Below are 26,851 nucleotides of genomic sequence, written 5' to 3' on the forward strand. Positions count from 1 at the left end.
TAGGAGGGAGATTCCTAGATGTGTAGTGTCGGTGGAAAAAGTTGTGTGTGTAAACTGTAGGGGTCCCCATGGTGCTGGAGATCAGAGATGCCCAGTGAGAGAAAGGCAGGTTGAGGTTGCCAGGATCAGAGTAGTGCAGAAGGTGTCATATGCTGAGGCAGGGAAGATAATAGAGGAAGATGAGTCCAGGGGGCAGGTTGAAGGATCGTGAGTAGGTCGAGGCCAGTAGAGAGTGATAGGAATAACATGGGCTTTTTTGTAAGATAGTTTTTTTGGGCGTTCATGGCCAGCAATTCTAACACAGAAATGGAACGCAAATGACAGAGGATAGATGTTGTGGTTGCAGAGAAGTACTTGGGTTTACGAGATTTCACTGCATTCACAAAGTTTAATGAATTCATACTACAGAATAGTAGGCGGTGGCATGCACCTATAACATTTGTTTGCGGACCGCCATAAAACAAGGATACAATCTCAGTATATCCACTTACATTCGAATGTGATAGCTAAATCTACATTTAGGCATAATCCATAGTCTAATAATGCATACGAAAGGATAGGCATATTGCAAAGTGTTGTTTTAAAATTACCATGCTTCTCCGGTTGATCTAGCTACTAAAAATATTCAAGGTAAAAAAGTATGCCTACATTGTAACTCAATATTATGCCCATAACTGATAACAATGTAACTTTGAAAACCAGCAACATTTGACGTCAATATTCTTATCGTGATACGCTCCATCATGATACAAACGACGTAAATTGGGCTTGTTCGACATTGCAGGCGACTGCCGACTGACTGATCCACAAAGAACATTGTATCATAAATAACTACTCATTATTATTTGTAGATCAGTGAGTCATACTTGACGGGTCTGATCCTCTCGAACACGGCCAATGTCTTCCTTTTACCTCTGCCGCCTCGACCAATAGCATCAAGAGGTATCCTCAAAGCTTGTTGTTGTGTGTAGTAGACTGCTAGCTAAGTAAGTAGCCACCAAAGAAGCTGAGCACCGTCTGATTTGGTTTCTCCCTGGGGTTTCATCGACGGTTTGGTTGAAAACCCCCTTTGGGTCGGGAGACAGACGTTGTCCGTGTAACTGGGACTGACACGGAAGAGGAGGGTTGTGTTGCAATACGAAGCAGACATCACCAATGGCTCCTCTTTGTTAATTAGCTAGCTAAATTAGCTAACTAGCCAGCTAAGCTGATGGAGTTCCTTCCTGTCATTTTGAGTATACGCCTGATTATAGACTGGGAAATCACGCTAGTGAACAGAAGAGGAGCTTCGTGTGTGATTCAAAGTATATGGACATAGCTAGATAGCTTACAAGCTAGCTACACCTACAGATGTCTATTGTGGCAAAGTTCTCAACAATCTCTAACGTACCCGGTGGTTCTCTTGTTAGGCTCGCTAATTATTGATCCTGCCAGGGGTAACATGCAAGGAACCTGATTGTTGTTGTCAATTGGCTAGTTTGACAGCTAAGCCCATCAACTGTAGTGGAGACAACCAGTTGTCAAGTCTGAACTCTTGTGCTTGTCCATGAGGCCACCCCATGCAGGTTCCCGGGAGAAGAAATGCATTGATGATATGATTTTTCAGGGACGTCATTGAGAGCACAGGAACACCCACTTGTGTACATACGTGTCAAAGATTAAATGGGTGCAAAGCTGTTTTGCTGGCCACAGGGTTCTCCTGGCATTGCCATGATGCTGAGAGCCCTACTCCTTACAGGCCTTCTTAGCTGGGCCAATGGCCAGGAAGGTCAGGCCATGTTACCTGAAGAAAAGAGCAAAATCAGGTGAGATAACAACCGTGTGTGATCACTCTCCAGCATTGCGCAATGCCCACCTTTTACTGAGTGGCGAGGTCTGTGCTGTGAAGACGAAGGGACTAAATCGTTGAACACACCAGCACTTTACCTATCCGTCATCTTGTCTGTTAGAAATGACTTGGTTATGTTGATCTAGTATATTTCTTTCTGTTACAGGGACCAGATCGTTGAGATGTTCGATCATGCCTATGGTAGCTATATGGTAAGTCTGACCACATCATTTATAATAATACATCAGATGTATGCCATTTTGCATTATTATTGTCACTTTCAACTACATTGGGCAAAATTGGATGTTTCAGGCCATAGCTATGGTTGTCTCTGTTACTGACCATGTAGCTGGCCAGGGCATGTTTCTGTTAACTGTTTTGTTGATATTGTATTATTGCTCAAACAGCTCTCTGACATGACTGTGTGCCATCCACTCGGGCCTATACTTCTAAGTTCAAAAGTATTTAAACAAATGTTCTTCCTAATTAGTATGTGTACCGTACCCTGACTGCACCTGTTCCCTGATTCTGCCACAGAAATATGCGTACCCAGCGGACGAGCTGATGCCCCTGAGCTGCAGGGGGAGGGTGCGTGGTCTGGAGCCCAACAGGGGAGACATCGACGACTCTCTGGGGAAGTGAGTACAGCCGCACGTTTCTCAATATGTAACGCTCATGGGAAAAGGAAATGCATTTGGACTTGATGTGGGAAAGCCTGTTATACTCTGTTTGACGTGACCTATCCGAAGCCCCTCTGGTTCTTCCTTAAGACCTTGTGTGTAACACTTAGGCTGGAAACACAATAGATGATGACTATGGTGAAGCTGACATGGAGCAGGATCGAGTGTGTGTGTGTGTGTGTGTGTGTGTGTGTGTGTGTGTGTGTGTGTGTGTGTGTGTGTGTGTGTGTGTGTGTGTGTGTGTGTGTGTGTGTGTGTGTGTGTGTGTGTGTGTGTGCGCATAAGTTCATCCTCCTGACCTGGGTCATATTCATTAAGCACCAAATGGAAGAAGACGGGCTGAAACAGGGCGGGACTATCTGAACTTGTCCAATAAGAAACTACAGTTTTCAAGGTTTTGTTGCAAACATTTTTGCTGTGGTGTACCCTAACAAATATAACCTTGTTTTCTCCTAGGTTCTCCCTCACTCTGATTGACACCCTGGATACTCTGGTGGTGAGTATCTGATCCTGTCTGTATGGCTATAATTGTAGTCAGCTGTAGTACCACAAATGTCTATAGAGAAATCAATGAGCAAATGGGATCTATTTTCACGACAACCCCTCAGAGCCACACACACAAAGTAAATGGCAGTATAGATGAAATGGATAGCCCTTTCTAATGGTTCTGGAAACCCTAGCAAAAATCATTGAAATGTAGTAATTCACAGGAATAATTCATGTTTTTTTTCAGGCAAGTTTATCATTTGTTTAGTCTAAGTATTTAAACACCTATTTCTTCAGTCTTTTCCCCTATTAACGAATGTTGCTTGTCCGTGTTTCCAGGTGTTGAACAAGCTGGACGAGTTTGAGGATGCAGTGAGGAGGACATTGAGGGATGTCAGGCTGGACAACGATGTGGTGGTGTCTGTGTTTGAGACCAACATCCGAGTCCTGGGGTACGAACCTATACAATGCATTGTCTCACTACGACACCGTCGTTCTCCAAAATCGTGCATGATACTGGTACAAATGTGTAATTGGACATTATGTTCTAATAACTGTACGACTTTATCATATAGTGCTGTCAGTGTTTAGATGAATAGGAAATTGTCCGGACATTGCCACGTGCTTACCACACTATCATCTTGCTCACCACACCATCATCTTGCTGTCCCTACAGGGGCCTGCTGGGGGCGCATACGATGGCGGACATGCTCCGTCAGCGGGGGGAGAGGATGCAGTGGTACAGAGATGAGCTGCTCCACATGGCCAAGGAGCTGGGCCACAGACTGCTCCCTGCCTTTAACACCACCAGTGGCCTTCCCTACCCCAGGGTAACACACCTCACTCTCCACATGTCTGCTTTTCGCCGTTCCCCTGGGTGCAAAGCCTTGTTAATCAGAACTCTGTTTTTCCACAATGTCGGAAAAATACCAAACGATTCAGGTCTGAAAGGAGTGACCAGCTGAATGTGAATAGAAGATTCAAAGTGATTTCAAGATAGCGTTGTAGTCGTATAATTATCTGACAATACTCATGTAGTGCATACAATATACCCTTTAAAAATGTTGTGTGTAGATCAGCTTTAATATTGCAGATATTATTTTAAATAAATATATTAACCCCACAAAATATATATTATTTTAAATAAATATATTAACCTCCCAAAATATATTGGGGATTGGAAATGATGCAGACAATTACATTGCCACAAAATGTTTAAAAATAATAATGTCCTTTATTATTTTCCCCGAACCCTACCTCCTAGGACTAGATATTGGCTAATAAAACAACAATACTTACCCTTCCACTTCCAGTTTATACATTCTACATACAGTTCTCAGACAGTATATTTTACATTTAGTAATCTTTTGTTTGTTTTTAGTCCCAGCCTTCAGCTAACCTCAACCCCTCCCATCTGTCTCTAGCAGCCATATATTTTTCCGCTGCGATGTTTCACAAAAGTTCTGAACCTTTCTATTCTCATAGTTTCTCATAGTAAATGAAAGATTAAACACCTTTGCTAAGAGTATTATTGATTGATTGACTATGACTTTTCAAATCACCCAGCAGTGCTATTTGCAGAGTTAGCTCCAAGTAAATCATCCATTCCCCAACCTGTGACCAAAAACAAGCTACATATGGGCAGTACCAAAACAAGTGATCTAATGATTCTGTCTCTTCAAACCACAATCGGTAGAGATGGTTGTATCCCCCATATATATATATATATAACATTTTAATGGTTGCAAGAATTTTGTATAGTAGTTTAAATAAAAAAAACTCAAGTTTTGAATCCGGCATCGTTTTGTGTATCAGTTCATAGACCATGTGCCATGGAATATGTACATCGAAAATCTCCCAAGTATTTTGCAACCTGTATGATGCAGGTGTAAATGTTTTGGTCCTTAAATGAACTTTGGTCTGCAGGGCCGACAGACAAGTTCCTTACCTTCTCCCATTTCCACTTACCTCTTCCATTTTTGCATAATGCTGCAATCATTTGTTGTAATTTTGGATAGAGCAGACATTTCCATATAATTTTGTTAGCTGCATGTGTGACGTAACTCCACCAGTCTTATTTATGATAGAATTTACAAAGATTATACCGTTTAAAAAATAAAAATCAATTAGTAAATTTGAGTTTAACCATAATATTTGTTCAGTCTTTTCTGGTGGATTAAACTGAAATTGCAACCAGCTTTCTATTGCTTGTTTTAAAAATAGCGCTATTTTGGAGATAATGAAAAATTTTAATCTAAATGAAGGGATAAAGGCCATTCTTGGACACGGGGTGAGCCATTCTTACTTATCTGCTAGAGAACCAGTTTGTATTCAAGTATAGTTTTTGTATGACTGAAGCCTTTAGTGAGATGTCCAATGCTTTAATATTTAATCATTTCTTCCCTCTGAATTCATATTAATTATAGAAATAGGCCCAATTAATTGACTGGCTTGCCGTTCCAAATAAAGTGCTCATAAGTGCTCATATAATTTAAAAAACAAGTCTATAGGTGTAGGCAGGCCCATAAAGTAAATAGGTAATATGGAATATGACTAAAGAATTAATCAGCGTGATTTTTTTTCTCCACAAATACACTACATGACCATCTCATTCCAAAATCATGGGCATTAATATGGAGTTGGTCCCCTCTTTGCTGCCATAACAGCCCCCGAAGGCTTTCCACTAGATGTTGGAACATTGCTGCGGCGACTTGCTTCCATTCAGCCACGAGTATTAGTGAGGCCGGGGACTGATGTTGAGCGATTAGGTCTGGCTCGCAGTCGGCGTTCCAATTCATCCCAAAGGTGTTCGATGGAGGTGAGGTCAGGGCTCTGTGCAGGCCAGTCAAGTTCTTCCACACCGATTTTGACAATCCATTTCTGTATGGACCTCGCTTTGTGCACGAGGGCATTGTCATGCTGAAACAGAAAAGGGCCTTCCCCAAACTTTTGCCACAAAGTTGGAAGCACAGAATCGTCTAGAATGTCATTGTATGCTGTAGGGTTAAGATTTCCCTTCACTGGAACTAAGGGACCTAGCCCGAACCATGAAAAACAACACCCGGACCATTATTCCTCCTCGACTAAACTTTATAGTTGGCACTATGCATTGGGGCAGGTAGCTTTCTCCTGGCATCCGCCAAACCCAGATTTGTCCATTGGACTACCAGATGATGAAGCGTGATTCATCACTCCAGAGAACGCGTTTCCACTGCTCCAGAGTCCAATGGCGCCACGCTTTACACCACTCCAGAAGACACTTGGCATTGCGCATGGTGATTTTAGGCTTGTGTGCGGCTGCCCGGCCATGGAAACCCATTTCATGAAGCTCCTGACAAACAGTTCTTGTGCTGACGTTGCTTCCAGAGGCAGTTCGGAACTCGGTAGTGAGTGTTGTAACCGAGAACAGACAAATTTTACACGCTTCAGCACTCAACGGTCACGTTCTGTGAGTTTGTATGGCCTACCACTTCGCGGCTGAGCCATTGTTGCTCCTAGATGTTTCCACTTCACAATAACAGCACTTACAGTTGACTGGGGCAGCTCCAGCATGGCAGAAATTTGATGAACTGGCTTGTTGGAAAAGTGGCATCCAATGACGGTGCCACGTTAAAACTCAATGAGCTCTTCAGTAAGACCATTATACTGGCAATGTTACCTATGGAGATTGCATGGCTGTGTGCTCGATTTTATACACTGGCTGTGGCTGAAATAGCCGAAACCACACATTTTAAGGCGTATCCACATACTTTTGTAAATATAGTGTATGTTTATAAACTTACCATTTTAAGAAGTACCCTGATAATTGAGTGTTCATATAGCTGTACCATGATATTTGCACCGTTAAGCATACTGTAGCTGCGACTAAGTAAACCTCTAATTGTCCTCCAATGTTCCACCCGCTAAAACCTCTCCCCATCCCAAAGTGGGTTTTCAACCCAGTGGGTGGCTGACCATCCCTGTACACATCAAGTTTATTTTATTTTATTTTATATAGCCCTTCGTACATCAGCTAATATCTCGAAGTGCTGTACAGACACCCAGCCTAAAACCCCAAACAGCAAGCAATGCAGGTGTAGAAGCACGGTGGCTAGGAAAAACTCCCTAGAAAGGCCAAAACCTAGGAAGAAACCTAGAGAGGAACCAGGCTATGAGGGGTGGCCAGTCCTCTTCTGGCTGTGCTGGGTGGAGATTATAACAGAACTATGCCAAGATGTTCAAAATGTTCATAAGTGACAAGCATGGTCAAATAATAATCATGAATAATTTTCAGTTGGCTTTTCATAGCCGATCATCAAGAGTTGAAAATAGCAGGTCCGGGACAGGTGGCGGTTCCATAACCGCAGGCAGAACAGCTGAAACTGGAATAGCAGCAAGGCCAGGTGGACTGGGGACAGCAAGGAGCCATCACGCCCGGCAGCCCCGACGCACGGTCCCAGGGCTCAGGTCCTCCGAGAGAGAGAAAGAGAGAGAGAAGGAGAGAATTAGAGAGAGCCAAGATTTTCAAAATGTTCATAAATGACAAGCATGGTCAAATAATAATCAGGAATAAATGTCAGTTGGCTTTTCATAGCCGATCATTAAGAATTGAAAACAGCAGGTCTGGGACAGGTAGGGGTTCCATAACCGCAGGCAGAACAGTTGAAACTGGAATAGCAGCAGGGCCAGGCGGACTGGGGACAGCAAGGAGTCACACATGGGTCCTTTAAGACAGGTATTCCCAAACTAGGGTACGGCAATGCCGTCAGGGGTACGCCAAATAAAAATGTGATTCACTTTTTATTTATTTTTTCTTCTTTTAAAAAAAAAAATCTTCACATTTTCAAACAGTCCATTTATATTTTCCAACAGGGCTATACATTTGGGTGAAGTTTTTGTCGACTGAGTAGCCTTGTTTTCACTGCCAAAAATAAAATGAAACAATCTAGTGTTCAGCTAAATAATACAACGTCAAATACAGGTAGCCTAGTCAAATAATTAACATCCAATCACATTAACCGTTACTCTCTCGCGGGAATTCCACTTAACGGTCCGTATGTAGCCAAATGTAGCTGCTGCTCATGTTGGTATCTACTGATGGCGCAAAAGCCATGACAGGGAGACATAGTGGAGTAGTAACACGCGTGCAAGCAGTTGCTCCCGACGCCACTTGAGTACACTGCAGCATCCACAAGAGAGGCCAAGGGAGCTTGAAAGACATTTTGGACACTACAGTGAAAATGGTTAACTTTGTTAAAGCAAGGCCCCTGAACTCTCGTGTATTTTCTGCACTATGCAATGATATGGGCAGCGACCATTTAATGCTTTTTCAACATACAGAAGTGCGCTGGTTATCAAGAGGCAAAGTATTGACACATTTTTTTAAATTGAGAGACGAGCTTAGTTTTCTTTACTGATCATCATTTTCACTTGTCTGACCGCTTGCATGATGACGAGCTGTCCTATCTGGGTTATATTTTTTCTCGCCTGAATGATCTAAATCTAGGATTACAGGGACGCTCCACAACTATATTCAATGTGCGGGACAAAATTGAGGCTATGATTTAAGAAGTTGGAGCTCTTCTCTGTCTGCATTAACAAGGACAACACACAGGTCTTTCCATCATTGTATGATATTTTTTGTGTGCAAATTAACTCAAGCTTACGGACAATGTCAAATGTGATATAGCGAAGCACCTGAGTGAGTTGGATGCGCAATTACGCAGGTACTTTCCCGAAACGGATCACACAAACAACTGGATTCGTTATCCCTTTCATGCTCTGCCTCCAGTCCACTTACCGATATCGGAACAAGAAAGCCTCATCGAAATTGCAACAAGTGGTTCTGTGAAAATTGAATTTAATCAGAAGCCACTACCAGATTTCTGGATTGGGCTGAGCCCAGAGTATCCTGCCGTTAAGACACTGATGCCCTTTACAACCACGTACCTATGTGAGAGTGGATTCTCGGCCCTCACTAGCATGAAAACTAAATACAGGCACAGACTGTGTGTGGAAAATAACTCACCTGTGGTGAGTTATTCACAATTTCCAATTAACAAATAAGGTTTTATATGTAAGATGGTTAAATAAAGAGCAAAATTATTGATTATTATAATATTATTATTTGTGCCCTGGTCCTATAAGAGTTCTTTGTCACTTCCCACGAGCCGGGTTGTGACAAAACTCACTCATTTTTATGTTTAATAAATGTATCGTATAGTGTGTGTGTGTGTGTGTGTGTGTGTGTGTGTGTGTGTGTGTGTGTGTGTGTGTGTGTGTGTGTGTGTGTGTGTGTGTGTGTGTGTGTGTGTGTGTGTGTGTGTGTGTGACAGGCTTACAATGATGGCAAAAAACAACATTTGAGAGTGCGCTGACCCTGGTGCTAGAGGGGGTACACAGCTGGAGGTTGAATGTTTGAAGGGGTACGGGAATATAAAAAGTTTGGGAACCACTGATATAAGAGATAGGAGTCCTCCTTTAAAAAGAGAGCATGGTGCCACCTACAGTACAGAACCAGATCCGGAGCCAACATCATTTTGAACGCCTTTGCCTCGGTTGTACTGCATCTCGTTATGAAAAAATATACACTACCATTCAAAAGTTTGGGGTCAAATAGAAATGTCCTTGTTTTTGAAAGAAAAGCAAACATTTTTGGTTCATTAAAATAACATCAAATTGATCAGAAATACAGTGTAGACATTGTTAATGTTGTAAATGACTATTGTAGCTGGAAACGGCTGATTTTTAATGGAATATCTATATAGGTGTACAGAGGCCCATTATCAGCAACCATCACTCCTGTGTTCCAATGGCACGTTGTGTTAGCTAATCCAAGTTTATCATTTTAAAAGGCTAATTGATCATTAGAAAACCCTTTTGCAATTATGTTAGCACAGCTGAAAACTGTTGTGCTAATTTATAGTAATAAAATATATATTTTTAAAGCTGTTTGAGAGAATGCCATGAGTGTACAAAGCTGTCATCAAGGCAAAGGTTGGCTACTTTGAAGAATCTCAAATATAAAATTGATTTTGATTTGTTTAACACTTTATTTGGTTACTACATGATTCCATATGTGTTATTTCATAGTTTTGATGTCTTCACTATTATTCTACAATATAGAAAATAGCAAAATAAAGAAAAACCCTTGAATGAGTAGGTGTGTCCAAACTTTTGACCGGTACTGTATACCAGATACACCACACAGGTGTGCCAACTAAAATATATCCCAGACAAGATTGAAGAATGGGACAAGTAGACAAAGTGAATATAAATCAGTGATTGTGTCTGTTGCTGTTTGTATGAATTTCCATCCCTGAATCCAACTGAAGACTTGATGTGTGAATGCGTATACAGTTTGGGTGTTTAAGAAGGGATGCCAAATTGCCAACTTGAGCAGGAATGGGAATATTTTATTAGCCAATATCTAGTCCTAGCTGATGGAGCTCGGATACCCCCCTCCAACACCCACACACACACTGGTCCCCCGTTGTGACCCATCTTCCCAAGCATCTCTGAGCAGTCGCACCGTTTGATTATTCTGTGCCGCCGGGGCCACAATAATATGCATACAATATACTTACTACTTCTGTTTGTTTGCAGGTAAACCTGAGGTACGGGGTCCTTAATCCTCTGTCACGCACAGGCACTGAGTCGGACACCTGTACAGCCTGTGCAGGGACCATGATTCTAGAGTTTGCTGCTCTCAGTCGGCTGTCTGGGGAGGCCGTGTTCGAGGTACATTAGTAGTTCCAGTAATAATAAATAGTGTTGTTTTGTATTTATGAACCGGTGTGTATGAAGATGTGTTTCTGTGTCCCAACAGGAGAATGCTAGGAAAGCACTGGACGTCCTGTGGGAGAAGAGACAGAGAGGAAGTGACCTCGTGGGCACAGTCATTAATATCCACAATGGTGACTGGGTCCGCAGGGGTGAGCCAGAGCTCCACTGTCACACACTCAGCCGCTCAGACAACACACACTCGCCTACACCAGCACACGTGGCCACCCACTCTCACATTTAAAAAGTCCAAATGTTGCAGGAGGAACAAACATTTTATCACCTCGCACCATGTGATGACACATCATCTCACTTCCTCTATATCAGCCATTAGTCACTTCCAATATTACTAGCTGGGTTTGGTTTTGAATATGGGTCTCCCCGCCTGGTTGTTATTCCCATTTAGATCAGTCAAAATCTATATTAACGGTGTGTCCCTTGCATCTCCAGACAGTGGTGTGGGTGCTGGCATTGACTCATACTATGAGTACCTGATGAAGGCTTACGTTCTGCTGGGAGACAACGTTTACCTGGAGAGGTTCAACACTGTGAGACCCAATCTCTCTACTCTCACTAGCTGCTGATCTATTGCAATGTATTGCTCTATGCTTGTAGGGAACACTCCAATTTGTCAGACAGCATTTTTACATTTAAATGCTACCTGCATCCAGATTGCAGAACCAGATAACATATGCATGCATGTTCATTTCTAATGGAAATGTCCAGATGAACTGTGGCCAGATGGTGATCAGATGAAAGTTATCAGATATCACAAGGTCTATATTATTGTCGGTGTTTCCCCTATAGGCATTTAGCAGTGGCGAAATTAGCTTTCAAACTGCAATTTCTCTCTCAGCCCCATGATGAAATGTGTAAAATTGCAGGAAATTAGCTTAAACAGAAACATTTTGTTTCTGCGGCCAAGATGAGACTCTTAACCGCGTCATTGGCCACGGACGCTACCACGCTCCCACCCCTTTACCACCGCTGCTGAGAACTCCTAGTGGAAACACTGATTCATGAAGTGTAAATGGGGTTTCGGTCACATCACTGATCTAACCCCCCCCCCAATATCAACTCTACACATCATACATAATGTGAGTGTATTTAGCGACGCCTGCTGTCTGCTGTGTCTCCTACAGCATTACAGAGCCATCATGAAGTACATCAGCCAACCTCCGCTGCTGCTCAACGTTCACATGCACAACCCCACGGTGAGCGTCCGCAGCTGGATGGACTCCCTACTCGCCTTCTTCCCCGGCCTGCAGGTGAGTCCCATGACACCGCCTCTATCATCGCCACCACTTGGCATGGTTACCCTCCGCCTCTAACAATATGACGCAGGCCGCCTCCCAAATGGCATCCTATTCCCAATTATAGTGCACTACTTTTGTATGCAAATGACACACGAATTCATGAGACCCTCTGCTTGTATCATGACATCATCCTGACCACACATCTATCCACTACAGCAGAAGACTGTTTATTTATTTTATTTTATTGATTTTCTATCAGTTTCAATGGGGTTGTATGAACAGGTATACGCTCTGAAAGTGAATCGTTCATAGTAAAGACTGTATTATCAACCCTTGGCCATAGGTTCTGAGAGGAGACCTAAAGCCAGCCATAGAGACCCATGAGATGCTCTACCAAGTCACCAAGCAGCACAAGTTTCTCCCTGAGGTAAGGAAAAGTGACATTTGAAATTTGAGTCAAGATGATATCTGCTCTTAGCTTTGCTTGACTGTGTTTTTCCTAACGTTGCAGGCTTTCACCACCGAGTTCAGAGTTCACTGGGGTCAACACCCTCTGAGGCCAGAGTTTGCAGAAAGCACCTACTACCTCTACAAGGTAATGCAGTTTGGTTTGGGTTCCCACTGGGAAAAGCCAAATGTGTAGAGTAATGGTATACTCTGTGTACATCAGTGAACATAGTGAGAGAGGGGTTGAGAATGGGATAGACCATGTTTTCCCTTCCACAGGCCACAGGCGACCCCTACTACCTCAGGGTGGGCCAGTCCATAGTGGAAAAACTCAACGCCCATGCCAGGGTACCTTGTGGGTTTGCAGCTGTGCAGGACGTCCGCACAGGGGCCCACGAGGACAGGTAGGGGATCGCAGCGAATCATATGGGTTAAAACCTCCGGTCATATCCACTGATTCCATGGTGCTCTTTGAGCAAGAGAGCTCATATTACATAGCAATACGTGTGATTTCAAGTCATTTCAAACATTCCCTTTCTTCGTAGGATGGACTCGTTCTTCCTGGCAGAGATGTTTAAGTACCTGTACCTTCTGTTCTCTGAGAAGAACCAGCTTCACTTCGACATCGACGACTACATCTTCACCACCGAGGCCCACCTGCTGCCTGTCTCCCTGTCCACCTCACAGCCCCCTTGTCGGGGCAACAACACGGTGAGGCTGAGTCAGTTACCAACAGTTGTGTTGCGTTATGGTCAGAAGAGCTGAAACTTATCGGCCATTTTGTGTCTATATGTTCCAGGAAGCGGCCACTACCGTGGAGGAAGACCTGTTTACCTACACCTGCCCCAGCACCCAGACCCTTTTCCCCAACAACCCCTCCTTCGCCAAGACCATAAGGGACAGCTACAAGTACCTGACTGGGGTGGGCCGGGCCTTCCACGCTTCGCCTGTCAGGTTTGTGTGTGCGTGTGCGTGTAGTGTTCATATTGAGAGTATTCAGACCCCTTGACTTTTTTGTTACGTTACAGCCTTATTCTAAAATTGATTAAATAAAACAATTTCCTCATCAATCTACACACAATATCCCATAATGACAAGGAAAAACTGGTTTTTAGAAATTGTTTCAAATGTATTAAAAATAAACAGAAATTCCTTATTTACATAAGTATTTAGACCCTTTGCTATGAGACTCGAAATTGAGCTCAGGTGCATCCTGTTTCCATTGATCATCCTTGAGATGTTTCTACAACTTGATTGGAGTCCACCTGTGGTAAATTCAATTGATTGGACATGATTTGGAAAGGCACACACCCGTCTATATAAAGTCCCACAGTTGACAGTGCAATCAGAGCAAAAACCAAAGATGGTGTCGAGGCACAGAAACGCGGGAAGGTACTAAAACATTTCTGCAGATTGAAGGTCCAAGAACACAGTGGCCTCCATCATTCTTAAATGGAAGAAGTTTGGAACCACCAAGAAACTCTTCCTAGAGCCCCCCGGCCAAACTGAGCAATCAGGGGGAGAAGGGCCTTGGGCAGGGAGGTGACCAAGAACCTGATGGTCACTCTGACAGAGCTCTAGAGTTCCTCTGTGGAGATGGGAGAACATTCCAGAAGGACAACCATCTCTGCAGCACTCCACCAATCAGGCCTTTATGGTAGAGTGGCCAGACGGATGCCACTCCTCAGTAAAAGGCACATGACAGCCTGGCACAAAAGGCACCTAAAGACTCTCAGACCATGAGAAACAAGATTCTCGGGTCTGATGAAACCAAGATTGAACTCTTTGGCCTGAATGCCAAGCGTCACGTCTGGAGGAAACCTGGCACCATTCCTACGGTGAAGCATGGTGGTGGCAGCATCATGCTGTGAGGATTCAGCGGCAGGGACTGGGAAACTAGTCAGGATCAAGGCAAAGATGAACAGAGCAAAGTACAGAGAGATCCTTGATGAAAGTCAGGTCCTGAGCAGGTTGTCTCAGAACCTCAGACAACGACCCTAAGCACACAGCCAAGATAACGCAGGAGTGGCTTCGGGACATGTCCTTGAGTGGCCCAGCCAGAGCCCGGACTTGAACCCGAACGAACATCTCTGGAGAGACCTGAAAATAGCTCCCCATCCAACCTGACAGAGCTTGAGAGGATCTGCAGAGAGAAATGGGAGCAACTCCCCAAATACAGGTGTGCCAAGCTTGTAGTGTCATACCAAAGAAGACTTGATGCTGTAATCACTGCCAAATGTGCTTCAACAAAGTACTAAAGGGTCTGGGGTCTGAATACTTAAGTAATATTTCAGTTTTTTTATTTAATAAATTAGCAAACATTTCAAAATAGTTTTTTCTTTGTCCTTATGGGGTATTGTGTGTAGATTAAGGGGGGAAATACATTTTAGAATTAAGGCTGTAACGTAACAAAGTGTGGAAAAAGTCAAGGGATCTGTATACTTTCTGAAGGCACTGGTGGTAAATGTTGTGTGGCTGTGAAGACCTACACATTCATTAAAACTGATTTTGTTCTTCCGTCATCCTTTGTGTTAACCCTGCTAGGTGACTCTGACCTAGCCACTGTGTGTCACTGATGAGTCTGTGTGTTTGCAGGGGCATCGACCTGCCGCTTCACGACCACAGTATGGAGCCTGTTGAGTTTCTGAGGAGCATGGGCGTCTCCCTCACCCCACTGAGCGAGGCTGGAGCAACAGGGACATGGGGGGTAAGAAGCGTGGGCAGCTTTTTGATTTCTAGCTCTCTATTGTCTGACTCTGTCCCAAATGGCACCCTATTCCCTGTGCACTACTTTTGACCAGAGCCCTATCAAAAGTAGTGCACTGTGTAGGGAATAGTGTGCCATTTGGGATGCGAGCTATTGTTTAGCAGGGAAACATTGCCCTGTCTCATTAATGCCCCTGTGTAATTAATAACACCAATGTACTTATTTTAAGGAGGTACATAAAGGTGTTTACAGGGTGAAACTGGTGGCAGAGGTGACCCAGACCACAGAGGAGGAAGAAGTAGAGCCCCTCCTCGTTCAGCTCATATCCCCCCCGTTTCTGGGTAGAACGGTCCTGACTGCAGGACCAGCCAAGTTTGGAATGGACCTTACCAAGCAGGAGCACGGGGTTAGCTTTCTATTTTTATTTTTTTTGTCACTCAAAATATTGATACTGTAAGAGATGAGCATGCACCTTTTTGTCCCCTTACATTTATGACCCAAATTAAATACTGACTCTGGAGCTCTTTGGATGTCTGTCTCAATACTGTACAGAGTATTTACAGGAACCTCTCTTACTCACTCACTCACATACAGTTGAAGTCGGAAGTTATACATACACCTTAGCCAAATACATTTTAAACTCAGTTTTTCGACATTCCTGACATTTAATCCGAGTAAAAATTCCCTGTCTAGGTCAGTTAGGATCACCACTTTATTTTAAGAATGTGAAATGTCAGAATAATAGTAGAGAGAATTATTTATTTCAGCTTTTATTTCTTTCATCACATTCCCAGTGGGTCAGAAGTTTACATACACTCAATTAGTATTTGGTAGCATGGCCTTTAAATTGTTTAACTTGGGTCAAACGTTTTGGGTAGCCTTCCACAAGTTTCCCACAATAAGTTGGGTGAATTTTGGCTCATTCCTCCTGACAGAGCTGGTGTAACTGAGTCAGGTTTATAGGCCTCCTTGCTCGCACACGCTTTTTCAGTTCTGCCCACAAATTTTCTATAGGATTGAGGTCACGGCTTTGTGATGGCCACTCCAATACCTTGACTTTGTTGTCCTTAAGCCATTTTGCCACAACTTTGGAAGTATGCTTGGTGTCATTGTTCATTTGGAAGACCCATTTGTGACCAAGCTTTTAACTTCCTGACTGATGTCTTGAGATGTTGCTTCAATATATCCAAATAATTTTCCTGCCTCATGATGCCATCTATTTTGTGAAGTGCACCAGTCTCTCCTGCAGCAAAGCATCCCCACAACGTGATGCTGCCACTCCTGTTCTTCACGGTTGGGATGGTGTTCATCGGCTTGCAAGCCTCCCCCTTTTTCCTCCAAACATAACGATGGTCATTATGGCCAAACAGTTATATTTTTGTTTCATCAGACCAGAGGACATTTCTCCAAAAAGTATGATCTTTGTCCCCATGTGCAGTTGCAAACCATAGTCTGGCTTTCTTAATGGCGGTTTTGGAGCAGTGGCTTCTTCCTTGATGAGCGGTTTCAGGTTATGTCGAAATAGGGCTCGTTTTACTGTGGATATAGATACTTTTGTACCTGTTTCCTCCAGTATCTTCACAAGGTCCTTTGCTGTTGTTCTGAGATTGATTTTCCTTTTCGCACCAAAGTACGTTCATCTCTAGGAGACAGAACACGTCTCCTTCCTAGCAGTATGACGGCTGCGTGGTCCCATGGTGTTTATACTTGCGTACTATTGTTTGTACAGATGAACGTGGTACCTTCAGGCGTTTGGAAATTGCTCCCAAGCATGAACCAGACTTGTGGAGGTCAAAAAAAAAATTCTGAGGTCTTGGCTGATTTCTTTTGATTTTCCCATGTCAAGCAAAGAGGCACTGAGTTTGAAGGTAGGCCTTGAAATACATCCACAGGTACACCTCCAATTGACTCAAATTATGTCAATTAGCCTATCAGAAGCTTCTAAAGCCATGACATCATTTTCTGGAATTTTCCAAGCTTTTTAAAGGCACAGCCAACTTATTGTATGTAAACTTCTGACCCACTGGAATTGTGATACAGTGAATTATAAGTGAAATAATCTGTCTGTAAATAATTGTTGGGAAAATGACTTGTGTCATGCACAAAGTAGATGTCCTAACCGACTTGCAAATTTGTGGAGTGGTTGAAAAATGAGTTGATGACTCCAACCTATGTGTATGTAAACTTCTGACTTCAACTGTACCCGGTTCCTCTCCCAGGTGAAGGGCAGCATCGTGAAGACCTCCCCTTACACAGCGTGTGGACCCATAGAGAATGCTGAGGAGCTGAGCGGGCACATTGCCCTGGCACTGCGTGGCGACTGCATGTTTGCTGCCAAGGCCCACAGGCTACAGGAGGCTGGGGCTATTGGAGTCATCTTCATAGGTGAGGGAATGGAACACACACACCCCCATTCTGCCTGTCCCCCTCTCTCTCACGCCTCAACACCACCCAGCTCCCCCAGGACTGCCGGGTAAAAGAAACACCAGCAGAGAAGCACGAGATTGAACTTCACTCAACTTTACTAGTTTCGACCCGTTAGTTTACGTTATCAAATTTACATATTAGCCCCTTTCGATGCAACAAAACAAAACAAATCTAACTATGCAAGGCTTAATCTGTGAATATGGTTTTAGGCAGAGCGCATCGTCGGAGGATTCTATTGCATTGACGGACACAAGCTGTCACAAGTAGATGTGCTTGTTTTGAGAACAGAGCCGCATGTAGCCGCGTTTGCACATTTGTTGATATTCTTTGCTAGTTAGTGAGTTATTAGCCAATTTATAGCTAGTTTCTAGTCGGCAATAGGGGAGTGGTTGCTTCCTACTTTTCTATCCATCTTTCAAAAGCGAGTCCGGTAAATGCCGTGTTCACGTCATGTCGTTAACTCTGAAATGTCTGACTTGCTTACTCATTGTAGAAAGATGATACCCGAGTATCCCACTTGGGAAGTATCAGAATCAACCAATAGGAATCTCTACGCAAATAACTTATGTTAATTTTAACTCGGGGGGGGTCCCGGGTTTCTGACATGACAAGAACTCGGCAAAAGACTAAAGAGCTTTTTTTATGTCTTAAAGGTGCAGTGAGACCAGCTTGAATAAGCCACAAGGCAGAGGGTAGCAAAGCCTACATTTTCATCTGATTCTCTGTAATAATAATGGTATGGGAATAATAATGCATTTTACTTTGAAGTGGTTTCTTGCATCACACAATACACCATTTTCAGTGGACAACTTGTCTGAAGGAAAATTCATGTCAAGTCCATGCATAATGTTTTTTTTTAAGTCTTATGGAATGTAGACCTACATCAAATCAAATCAAATCAAATTTTATTAGTCACATACACATGGTTAGCAGATGTTAATGCGAGTGTAGCGAAATGCTTGTGCTTCTAGTTCCGACAATGCAGTAATAACCAACAAGTAATCTAACCTAACAATTCCACAACTACTACCTTACACACACACACAAGTGTAAAGGGATAAAGAATATGTACATAAAGATATATGAATGAGTGGTGGTACAGAACGGCATGGCAGATGCAGTAGATGGTATAGAGTACGGTATATACATATGAGATGAGTACTGTAGGGTATGTAAACATAAAGTGGCATAGTTTAAAGTGGCTAGTGGTACATGTATTACATAAAGATGGCAAGATGCAGTAGATGATATAGAGTACAGTATATACATATGAGATGGGTAATGTAGGGTATGTAAACATTATATTAAGTGGCATTGTTTAAAGTGGCTAGTGGTACATTTTTACATAGTTTCCATCAATTCCCATTTTTAAAGTGGCTGGAGTTGAGTCAGTATGTTGGCAGCGGCCGCTAAATGTTAGTGGTGGCTGTTTAACAGTCTGATGGCCTTGAGATAGAAGCTGTTTTTCAGTCTCTCGGTCCCTGCTTTGATGCACCTGTACTGACCTCGCCTTCTGGATGATAGCGGGGTGAACAGGCAGTGGCTTGGGTGGTTGTTGTCCTTGATGATCTTTATGGCCTTCCTGTGACATCGGGTGGTGTAGGTGTCCTGGAGGGCAGGTAGTTTGCCCCCGGTGATGCGTTCTGCAGACCTCACTACCCTCTGGAGAGCCTTACGGTTGTGGGCGGAGCAGTTGCCGTACCAGGCGGTGATACAGCCCGACAGGATGCTCTCGATTGTGCATCTGTAGAAGTTTGTGAGTGCTTTTGGTGACAAGCCGAATTTCTTCAGCCTCCTGAGGTTGAAGAGGCGCTGCTGCGCCTTCTTCACGACGCTGTCTGTGTGGGTGGACCAATTCAGTTTGTCCGTGATGTGTACACCGAGGAACTTAAAACTCTCCACCTTCTCCACTACTGACCCGTCGATGTGGATAGGGGGGTGCTCCCTCTGCTGTTTCCTGAAGTCCACAATCATCTCCTTTGTTTTGTTGACGTTGAGTGTGAGGTTATTTTCCTGACACCACACTCCGAGGGCCCTCACCTCCTCCCTGTAGGCCGTCTCGTCGTTGTTGGTAATCAAGCCTACCACTGTAGTGTCATCCGCAAACTTGATGATTGAGTTGGAGGCGTGCATGGCCACGCAGTCGTGGGTGAACAGGGAGTACAGGAGAGGGCTCAGAACGCACCCTTGTGGGGCCCCAGTGTTGAGGATCAGCGGGGTGGAGATGTTGTTACCTACCCTCACCACCTGGGGGCGGCCCGTCAGGAAGTCCAGGACCCAGTTGCACAGGGCGGGGTCGAGACCCAGGGTCTCGAGCTTGATGACGAGTTTGGAGGGTACTATGGTGTTAAATGCTGAGCTGTAATCGATGAACAGCATTCTCACATGGGTATTCCTCTTGTCCAGATGGGTTAGGGCAGTGTGCAGTGTGGTTGCGATTGCGTCGTCTGTGGACCTATTGGGTCGGTAAGCAAATTGGAGTGGGTCTAGGGTGTCCGGTAGGGTGGAGGTGATATGGTCCTTGACTAGTCTCTCAAAGCACTTCATGATGACGGAAGTGAGTGCTACGGGGCGGTAGTCGTTTAGCTCAGTTACCTTAGCTTTCTTGGGAACAGGAACAATGGTGGCCCTCTTGAAGCATGTGGGAACAGCAGACTGGGATAAGGATTGATTGAATATGTCCGTAAACACACCAGCCAGCTGGTCTGCGCATGCTCTGAGGACGCGGCTGGGAATGCCGTCTGGGCCTGCAGCCTTGCGAGGGTTAACACGTTTAAATGTTTTACTCACCTCGGCTGCAGTGAAGGAGAGCCCGCAGGTTTTGGTAGGGGGCCGTGTCAGTGGCACTGTATTGTCCTCAAAGCGGGCAAAAAAGTTGTTTAGCCTGTCTGGGAGCAAGACATCCTGGTCCGCGACGGGGCTGGTTTTCTTTTTGTAATCCGTGATTGACTGTAGACCCTGCCACATACCTCTTGTGTCTGAGCTGTTGAATTGCGACTCGATTTTGTCTCTGTACTGGGACTTAGCCTGTTTGATTGCCTTGCGGAGAGAATAGCTACACTGTTTGTATTCGGTCATGCTTCCGGTCACCTTGCCCTGGTTAAAAGCAGTGGTTCGCGCTTTCAGTTTCACGCGAATGCTGCCGTCAATCCACGGTTTCTGGTTTGGGAATGTTTTAATCGTTGCTGTGGGTACGACATCGTCAATGCACTTCCTAATGAACTCGCTCACCGAATCAGCATATTCGTCAATATTGTTGTTGGACGCGATGCGGAACATATTCCAATCCGCGTGATCGAAGCAGTCTTGAAGCGTGGATTCAGATTGGTCGGACCAGCGTTGAACAGACCTGAGCGCGGGAGCTTGTTGTTTGAGTTTCTGTTTGTAGGCTGGAATCAACAAAATGGAGTCGTGGTCAGCTTTTCCGAAAGGGGGGCGGGGGAGGGCCTTATATGCGTCGCGGAAATTAGTATAACAATGATCTAGGGTTTTCCCAGCCCTGGTAGCACAATCGATATGCTGATAGAATTTAGGGAGTTTTGTTTTTAGATTAGCCTTGTTAAAATCCCCAGCTACGATGAATGCAGCCTCAGGGTGTGTGGTTTCCAGTTTACAAAGAGTCAGATAAAGTTCGTTCAGGGCCATCGATGTGTCTGCTTGGGGGGGAATATATACGGCTGTGATTATGATTGAAGAGAATTCCCTTGGTAGATAATGCGGTCGACATTTGATTGTGAGGAGTTCTAGATCAGGTGAACAGAATGACTTGAGTTCCTGTGTGTTGTTATGATGATCACACCACTTCTCGTTAATCATAAGGCATACCCCCCCGCCCCTCTTCTTACCGGAAAGATGTTTGTTTCTGTCGGCGCGATGCATGAAGAAACCAGCTGGCTGCACCGACTCCGTTAGCGTCCCTTGAGTTAGCCATGTTTCCGTGAAGCAGAGCACGTTGCAATCCCTGATGTCTCTCTGGAATGCTACCCGTGCTCGGATTTCATCAACCTTATTGTCAAGAGACTGGACATTGGCGAGTAGTATGCTAGGGAGTGGAGCGCGATGTGCCCGTCTCCGAAGCCTGACCACGAGACCGCCTCGTTTGCCCCTTTTTCGGCGTCGCACAGGGTCGCCGGCTGGGATCAGATCCATTGTATTGGGTGGAAGGCAAAACACTGGATCCGTTTCGGGAAAGTCATATTCCTGGTAGGAACGATGATGAGTTGACGTTAATCGTATATTCAGTAGTTCCTCCCGACTGTATGTAATGAAACCTAAGATTACCTGGGGTACCGATGTAAGAAATAACACATAAAAAAACAAAATACTGCATATTTTCCAAGGAACGCGAAGCGAGGCGGCCATCTCTTTTCGGCGCCGGAAGTTGAACATAGAACATCACACATGGCTGCATCATAGAACAGCTATTGCAATTTTATGGGATGCATTTTTTTCAATCGTTTTTTGATAGTAGACCACTCTGGTAGGCCTCGATTGTGATCAAATAGCCACAATAGCCTACTTTGCCACTAACTTAGTGTGTACACCCTTAAAACTGTAACTTAAAAGTGTGTACAGAATTTAAGTTCCCAATCAGCAGACCTGAAATTTTCTCGTTGCCGAAAACAATTAAAGGGAACATTGCTCAACACACCCACACATAGCCCATAATATCAGCACACAGCCTGTTACTCTGCTATGATAGGAGCTTAGGAAAATAGCTTAGTGGGGCCTAACCTAGATTTAGAAGGCCATATTGGTCTGCATTGTTACAGTGTACTACTTACTGAAGTAAAGATCCCAAATGGTTGGTTTTGGGGAACCATCACCTACTTTATCAGTGTGAGTTTACAGTAGCTCTGCATTTTACCTCTTAAGATCAGAGTTGGTTCACAAACGGGCTTTGATCGATATGGCATTCCTCTTTGAGTAGATATCACTCACAAGCCCTCCCCACTTGTGTTCTGAAAAACAACATTTTCCATAACTCCTCCGTCCCTCCTAGACCACCGGGAGGGGAGTAACAGCGCAGAGACGCCCCTGTTCCAGATGGTGGGAGACGGAGGGTCCACAGCTGACATCACCATCCCCCTGGTGTTTCTATTCAGCCAGGAGGGGGCGCTGCTCACCTCTGCTCTGGAGGACCACAGCAACGTAGACGTACTGATGCTGCCCAAAGAGAGACGGCTAGGTAAGACAACAGGTAAGAGAGGGGGCCTGTGCAGAGCCCGTGGTCTAGTAATACTGCTCCCCACCGAAGACCAGGGTTCAATCAATGCGTCTATAATACTGTTCTCCCACTTGCCTGTCTCCCCCTCTGTTTCCAGCAGTCTAAATCAAGCGTAAAATATTTTTTTTAAAGAGGTGGCCTGCCTATGGGACTGAAGCTATAGGGGTTAATTATGCGGGGGAAGAGTTCTAAATTGAGGTGAAAGGTGAAACAGCCCAAAAGCCTAACTGACATTTTAATGCTGAACTCTTATCAGTTGTTTGGGTTCAATGAAAAATAACACTTTGTAACTTAAATGTGTGCTAGATGTTTGAGGTGTAACAGATGACATGTTTGCCACTGACTGTCTCTCCCTCTGTCTTCCTTTCTATTTCTTGTTCTCGCTCCGTCTTCCTCCTGATCACTACTCTCCAGACAAAGCAGAGAAGCCCCTGGGGAAGATGAACATCAAGTTCCGCCTGGCGGAAGAGGGGGAGCTGGAAGACGGGGAGGAGGGAGAGGCCAGAGGCCCCACCCTGCAGTTTGTCCTGGAGAAGGGAGAGGTAGTGTTGGAGGAAGAGGAGTACAAACAGCAAGGAGACAGCTGCCTAACACCTGGAGACGATCATATGCAATGTTCCTACGGACAAACTGTTACATCGCCCCCTTCCCACAGCCCCAACGACCCCAATACAGACCCCTGATCTCAGAACAGTTAGGTTCCTCAACCCCCCTCCCACTGACCAAGGGCCTGGGCTCCCCAGCACTGATCCCTGGCCAGTGTGCAGAGGCACGTTGCTGTGCCAGAGAGGGCCCTGCTGCACGCTCTGGACGGGACTGACTCAAGAGGGGACCTTAGCAGTGTGACAGTCAATCCCACTGACTCACTCACTACCCTTTCTAAAACCTGAGGGTGGTCTCGTACAGTTGATAGTTATTGGAACTGCAGTATGTATTAATGTATAGGAAGGGATGGGCATTGGGCAGGTAGCTTGTTAGTCTTACCGTGCTACTGTCGCCTCAAGCCTCCTCAGTTGTGTTGTGGAGATGACACAGATTTAGTCAGATGATTGTAAGAGAGAATTGATGACGTGCACATTTCAGAGAAATAGCTGAGGTAAGCGTGGGAGGGGATATTGGGGTGATATAGGAACAACTTTGTCTGAGGCCTTGTGTTTGAGTCTCTGTATTGTAGGCTAGATTGTGTTGAGCGGCTGCACTGACAAGGGGATTGCTTTACTGTTCCCTGTAACAAGTTGGTGTCCTGTCAATTCAGTGGTGTGTGTGTGTGTGAGTGAATTTACAGTGTGGCTAGTAGTGTTATTTTGAAGATGAATAGGTGAGGAATGGGCTCTCCTGACCAAAAGGATGTGTTAACACTCACAAGAATGCTTTTAGAAAAAGGATAAGGGGCCATTTTGGGTGAACCGATGAGTTCAGTTTGATTTATTTTGTACTGGTAGCTACATCAGGGAAATGTAAGAGTGAAAAAGACGTGTGTGTGTGTGTGCAATCATTACTACACTACCAAATCAATACCTTTTATCGACCTTAGTCATGCATTTTTCAAATGTCAGTCGGTTATGTTAACACAATATATCAGTCCGATTTCCGCAACAACTAAGAGCATTGAAGCGCGAGGCTCAATTTCTCCGCTGTTTTGGGTCCCGTATAAACCACGTTGTAACATCATGAAGTGCAGCTCATGCGCAGATACTGTGTGAGGAGAAAGTCTCGCACTGCACTTAACTACATTTTTGTAGTGCTGCTCGTGGCAACGTCATGACGCTGAGTCTACCAGCTCTAGGTTGGTACTCTGCCTATCTTCACCACTGCCACCAGACGGCCTATAATGCCATGCACTTCAGCCCACCGGCATCTTCCTCCTAGAGCTATCATCATGGTGGGACCAAACATCCAGGGACTTCTTCCCAAGCAGCTCACAGCACATCAAACACACCGTCTGTGTTTTGTCTGTTCGGTGTCCTCATCGCAAACAGCCTTTGTGCGTATGATTCTTTGTGTGGAGGGTAAGAACATCAGACTGTTCGTATTTTTCTCTTTCTCCATCTTTCTTTTTGCATTATGAGATTACCTGGGCATGAGTGTGTGTGTACCAACAACAGTTAAGCAGCAGACATAACGTTTCTACTTGTATGATCAGATGCAGTCACTCACATCCGCTTATTGTATCATTCATTCCTGAGTCTCAATATCGATCTGCCAGGTGTTTTAATCATTTTTGCATGGGTTTTATATTTCATATATTTTAAGGTGTAAAAGTGGGTTATATTCCCATTGTCCCTGTGGAAACATGGGAATGTTTTGTATAGAGAAACAGTGTTTTGTCATGACAGAGTACATGATTTCTTCACAGTTAATGTTTTGTGTAGTAGATATCTCGTTGTTGCTGCTCACTTCACTTGAAGTCTTAATCCACCACGGCCACCTATATACAGTAACAGTTTATTTCAAGGCAAAGTCCATCTCTATCTATGGCCTCTGTGACCATTACTGTTCACTCAGAGAGGAAAGGGACATTAAAAATGAGTTGTCTTTTTAGGTATTTATTATGGACATTTTGGAAATGTTGACCGATAGGGATAACTGAAGCTCAGTGCCAAAGTGATTATTTCTGATAGCAGTACCAGATTATGATGTACTTTGTCTTTTGAGAAGTATCATTTGAAAGCTGACGCACCTGATCTTGTCAATAAATTAAGAATAATGATCTTAGTTTTTCTTGTGAGTCATTCGTGTACTCACTTCCCTCAACAAAATATTACAATGTGGATGTTTTCAATGATCACATTTCTTCATAAAGAGGTATCTAGGTAGGTTTATGAACTAGTAATGGCTCTATAACTTTAGAATAAAATCTAAATCATTTTATGTCTGTAACGGAGGTCTTGGTGATGCAACGCACAATTCATTCCAAGATGACGTCAGTGGCCATTAAGTGTCATTTGTGGTAATGCCGACCACCACCTTTTGTTTGTGGGGATTCAACCATACTCCGACTTGGATTTTTGGATGAAAGCGACCAAATTTGGAGCCCAGTATCCGCTCAAAGGGAACTATTGGGAGCCCCAACCGACACCCTATTCACTATGTGCTCCACTTTCAACCAAGGCCCATCAACCGTAGTGCACTATATAGGGTGCCATTTGGGATGCACACAATGTATCACTTCACCTTACACAGAACAAAAACAGACTTTTGACTTTACAGATGCATGTGTGTGGATTAAGGTTTACTCTAACCATAGATGTTGCCTTCAGGAGTAAATTACAAGACCGTGTGCTTCGTAGCTTCTCAATGAGCCAGGATCCAGGTAGATTTTTCATTTAGTTCAGTATAGGCTTGCACATTTTGGGGAATATTCAGAGGTGGAAACAATCTGGGGGAATTAATAGAAATATGCAAATGAATATTAATACCATTTAATTGTAGATGTTTTTTGCATTGGATATATTTACCATATCATATGGAAACAAACATAAACATTTTACCTTATCATAAGTAGACAATTGCAAATGATTAAATCCTTCCAATAGAAAAAAAGAAAAAAAACGATTTATTTACAAATCTAACTTTAATTAAATGAGTTGACCCTTCACATGGGATGATTTCACTGAACAACAATCTCCCATCGCATCTCCCAAAAACGTTTTCAACATACATCTGTAAAATTATAGTCTAGAAACTAAAGCTTTGGTTGTCTTCCTCTCAGGCTTCCATGTCATCTCCCTGGACCTCCTAAATGTCCACCTCTTGAACATCAGACTGAGGCCTCATCTTCACTGTCACTTTCCAACCTTGTTGAGTCAGGCTCAAAATGCCTCAAAATTTGCCTGGATGGCCACCAATTCTTCAACCCTTGTATTGGTCAGCCTGTTGCGTGCTTTGGTGTGTGTGCTCCCAAACAAGGACCAGTTGCGCTCGGAGGCGGCTGATGTTGGTGGGATTTGGAGGATGATGGAGGCGACAGGGGATCAGATCCACAAAGTCCCTTCCACCAGGTGGCTGATGAGATATGTTGGCACGACTGCC

At 44.1% G+C, this 26,851-nt stretch overlaps 1 protein-coding gene across 2 annotated transcripts; it reads left to right on the forward strand.

Annotated features, from left to right (window-relative positions):
• Window positions 1–58: 58 nt before the first annotated feature.
• LOC139552218 (ER degradation-enhancing alpha-mannosidase-like protein 3) lies at window positions 59–25,534 on the forward strand. Of its 2 annotated transcripts, none has more exons than XM_071363730.1 (20): window positions 59–1,805; window positions 1,995–2,040; window positions 2,366–2,466; window positions 2,965–3,004; window positions 3,334–3,446; window positions 3,671–3,824; window positions 10,579–10,713; window positions 10,802–10,907; window positions 11,206–11,303; window positions 11,898–12,023; window positions 12,355–12,438; window positions 12,523–12,606; window positions 12,738–12,862; window positions 13,004–13,169; window positions 13,258–13,412; window positions 15,054–15,165; window positions 15,395–15,571; window positions 17,385–17,550; window positions 22,595–22,780; window positions 23,234–25,534. In XM_071363730.1, exons 1-20 carry the CDS (start codon window positions 1,663–1,665, stop codon window positions 23,500–23,502), a joined length of 2,586 nt encoding a protein of 861 aa, XP_071219831.1. In that variant the 5' UTR covers window positions 59–1,662; the 3' UTR covers window positions 23,503–25,534. The 2 variants fall into 2 exon arrangements, with proteins under 2 accessions (XP_071219831.1, XP_071219830.1); XM_071363729.1 differs by having other exon boundaries at window positions 60–1,805; window positions 22,595–22,792.
• The last annotated feature ends 1,317 nt before the right edge of the window (window positions 25,535–26,851 follow it).

The sequence above is a fragment of the Salvelinus alpinus genome, chromosome 24 (assembly GCF_045679555.1).
Source record: "Salvelinus alpinus chromosome 24, SLU_Salpinus.1, whole genome shotgun sequence".
NCBI classification, from domain to species: Eukaryota; Metazoa; Chordata; class Actinopteri; order Salmoniformes; family Salmonidae; genus Salvelinus; species Salvelinus alpinus.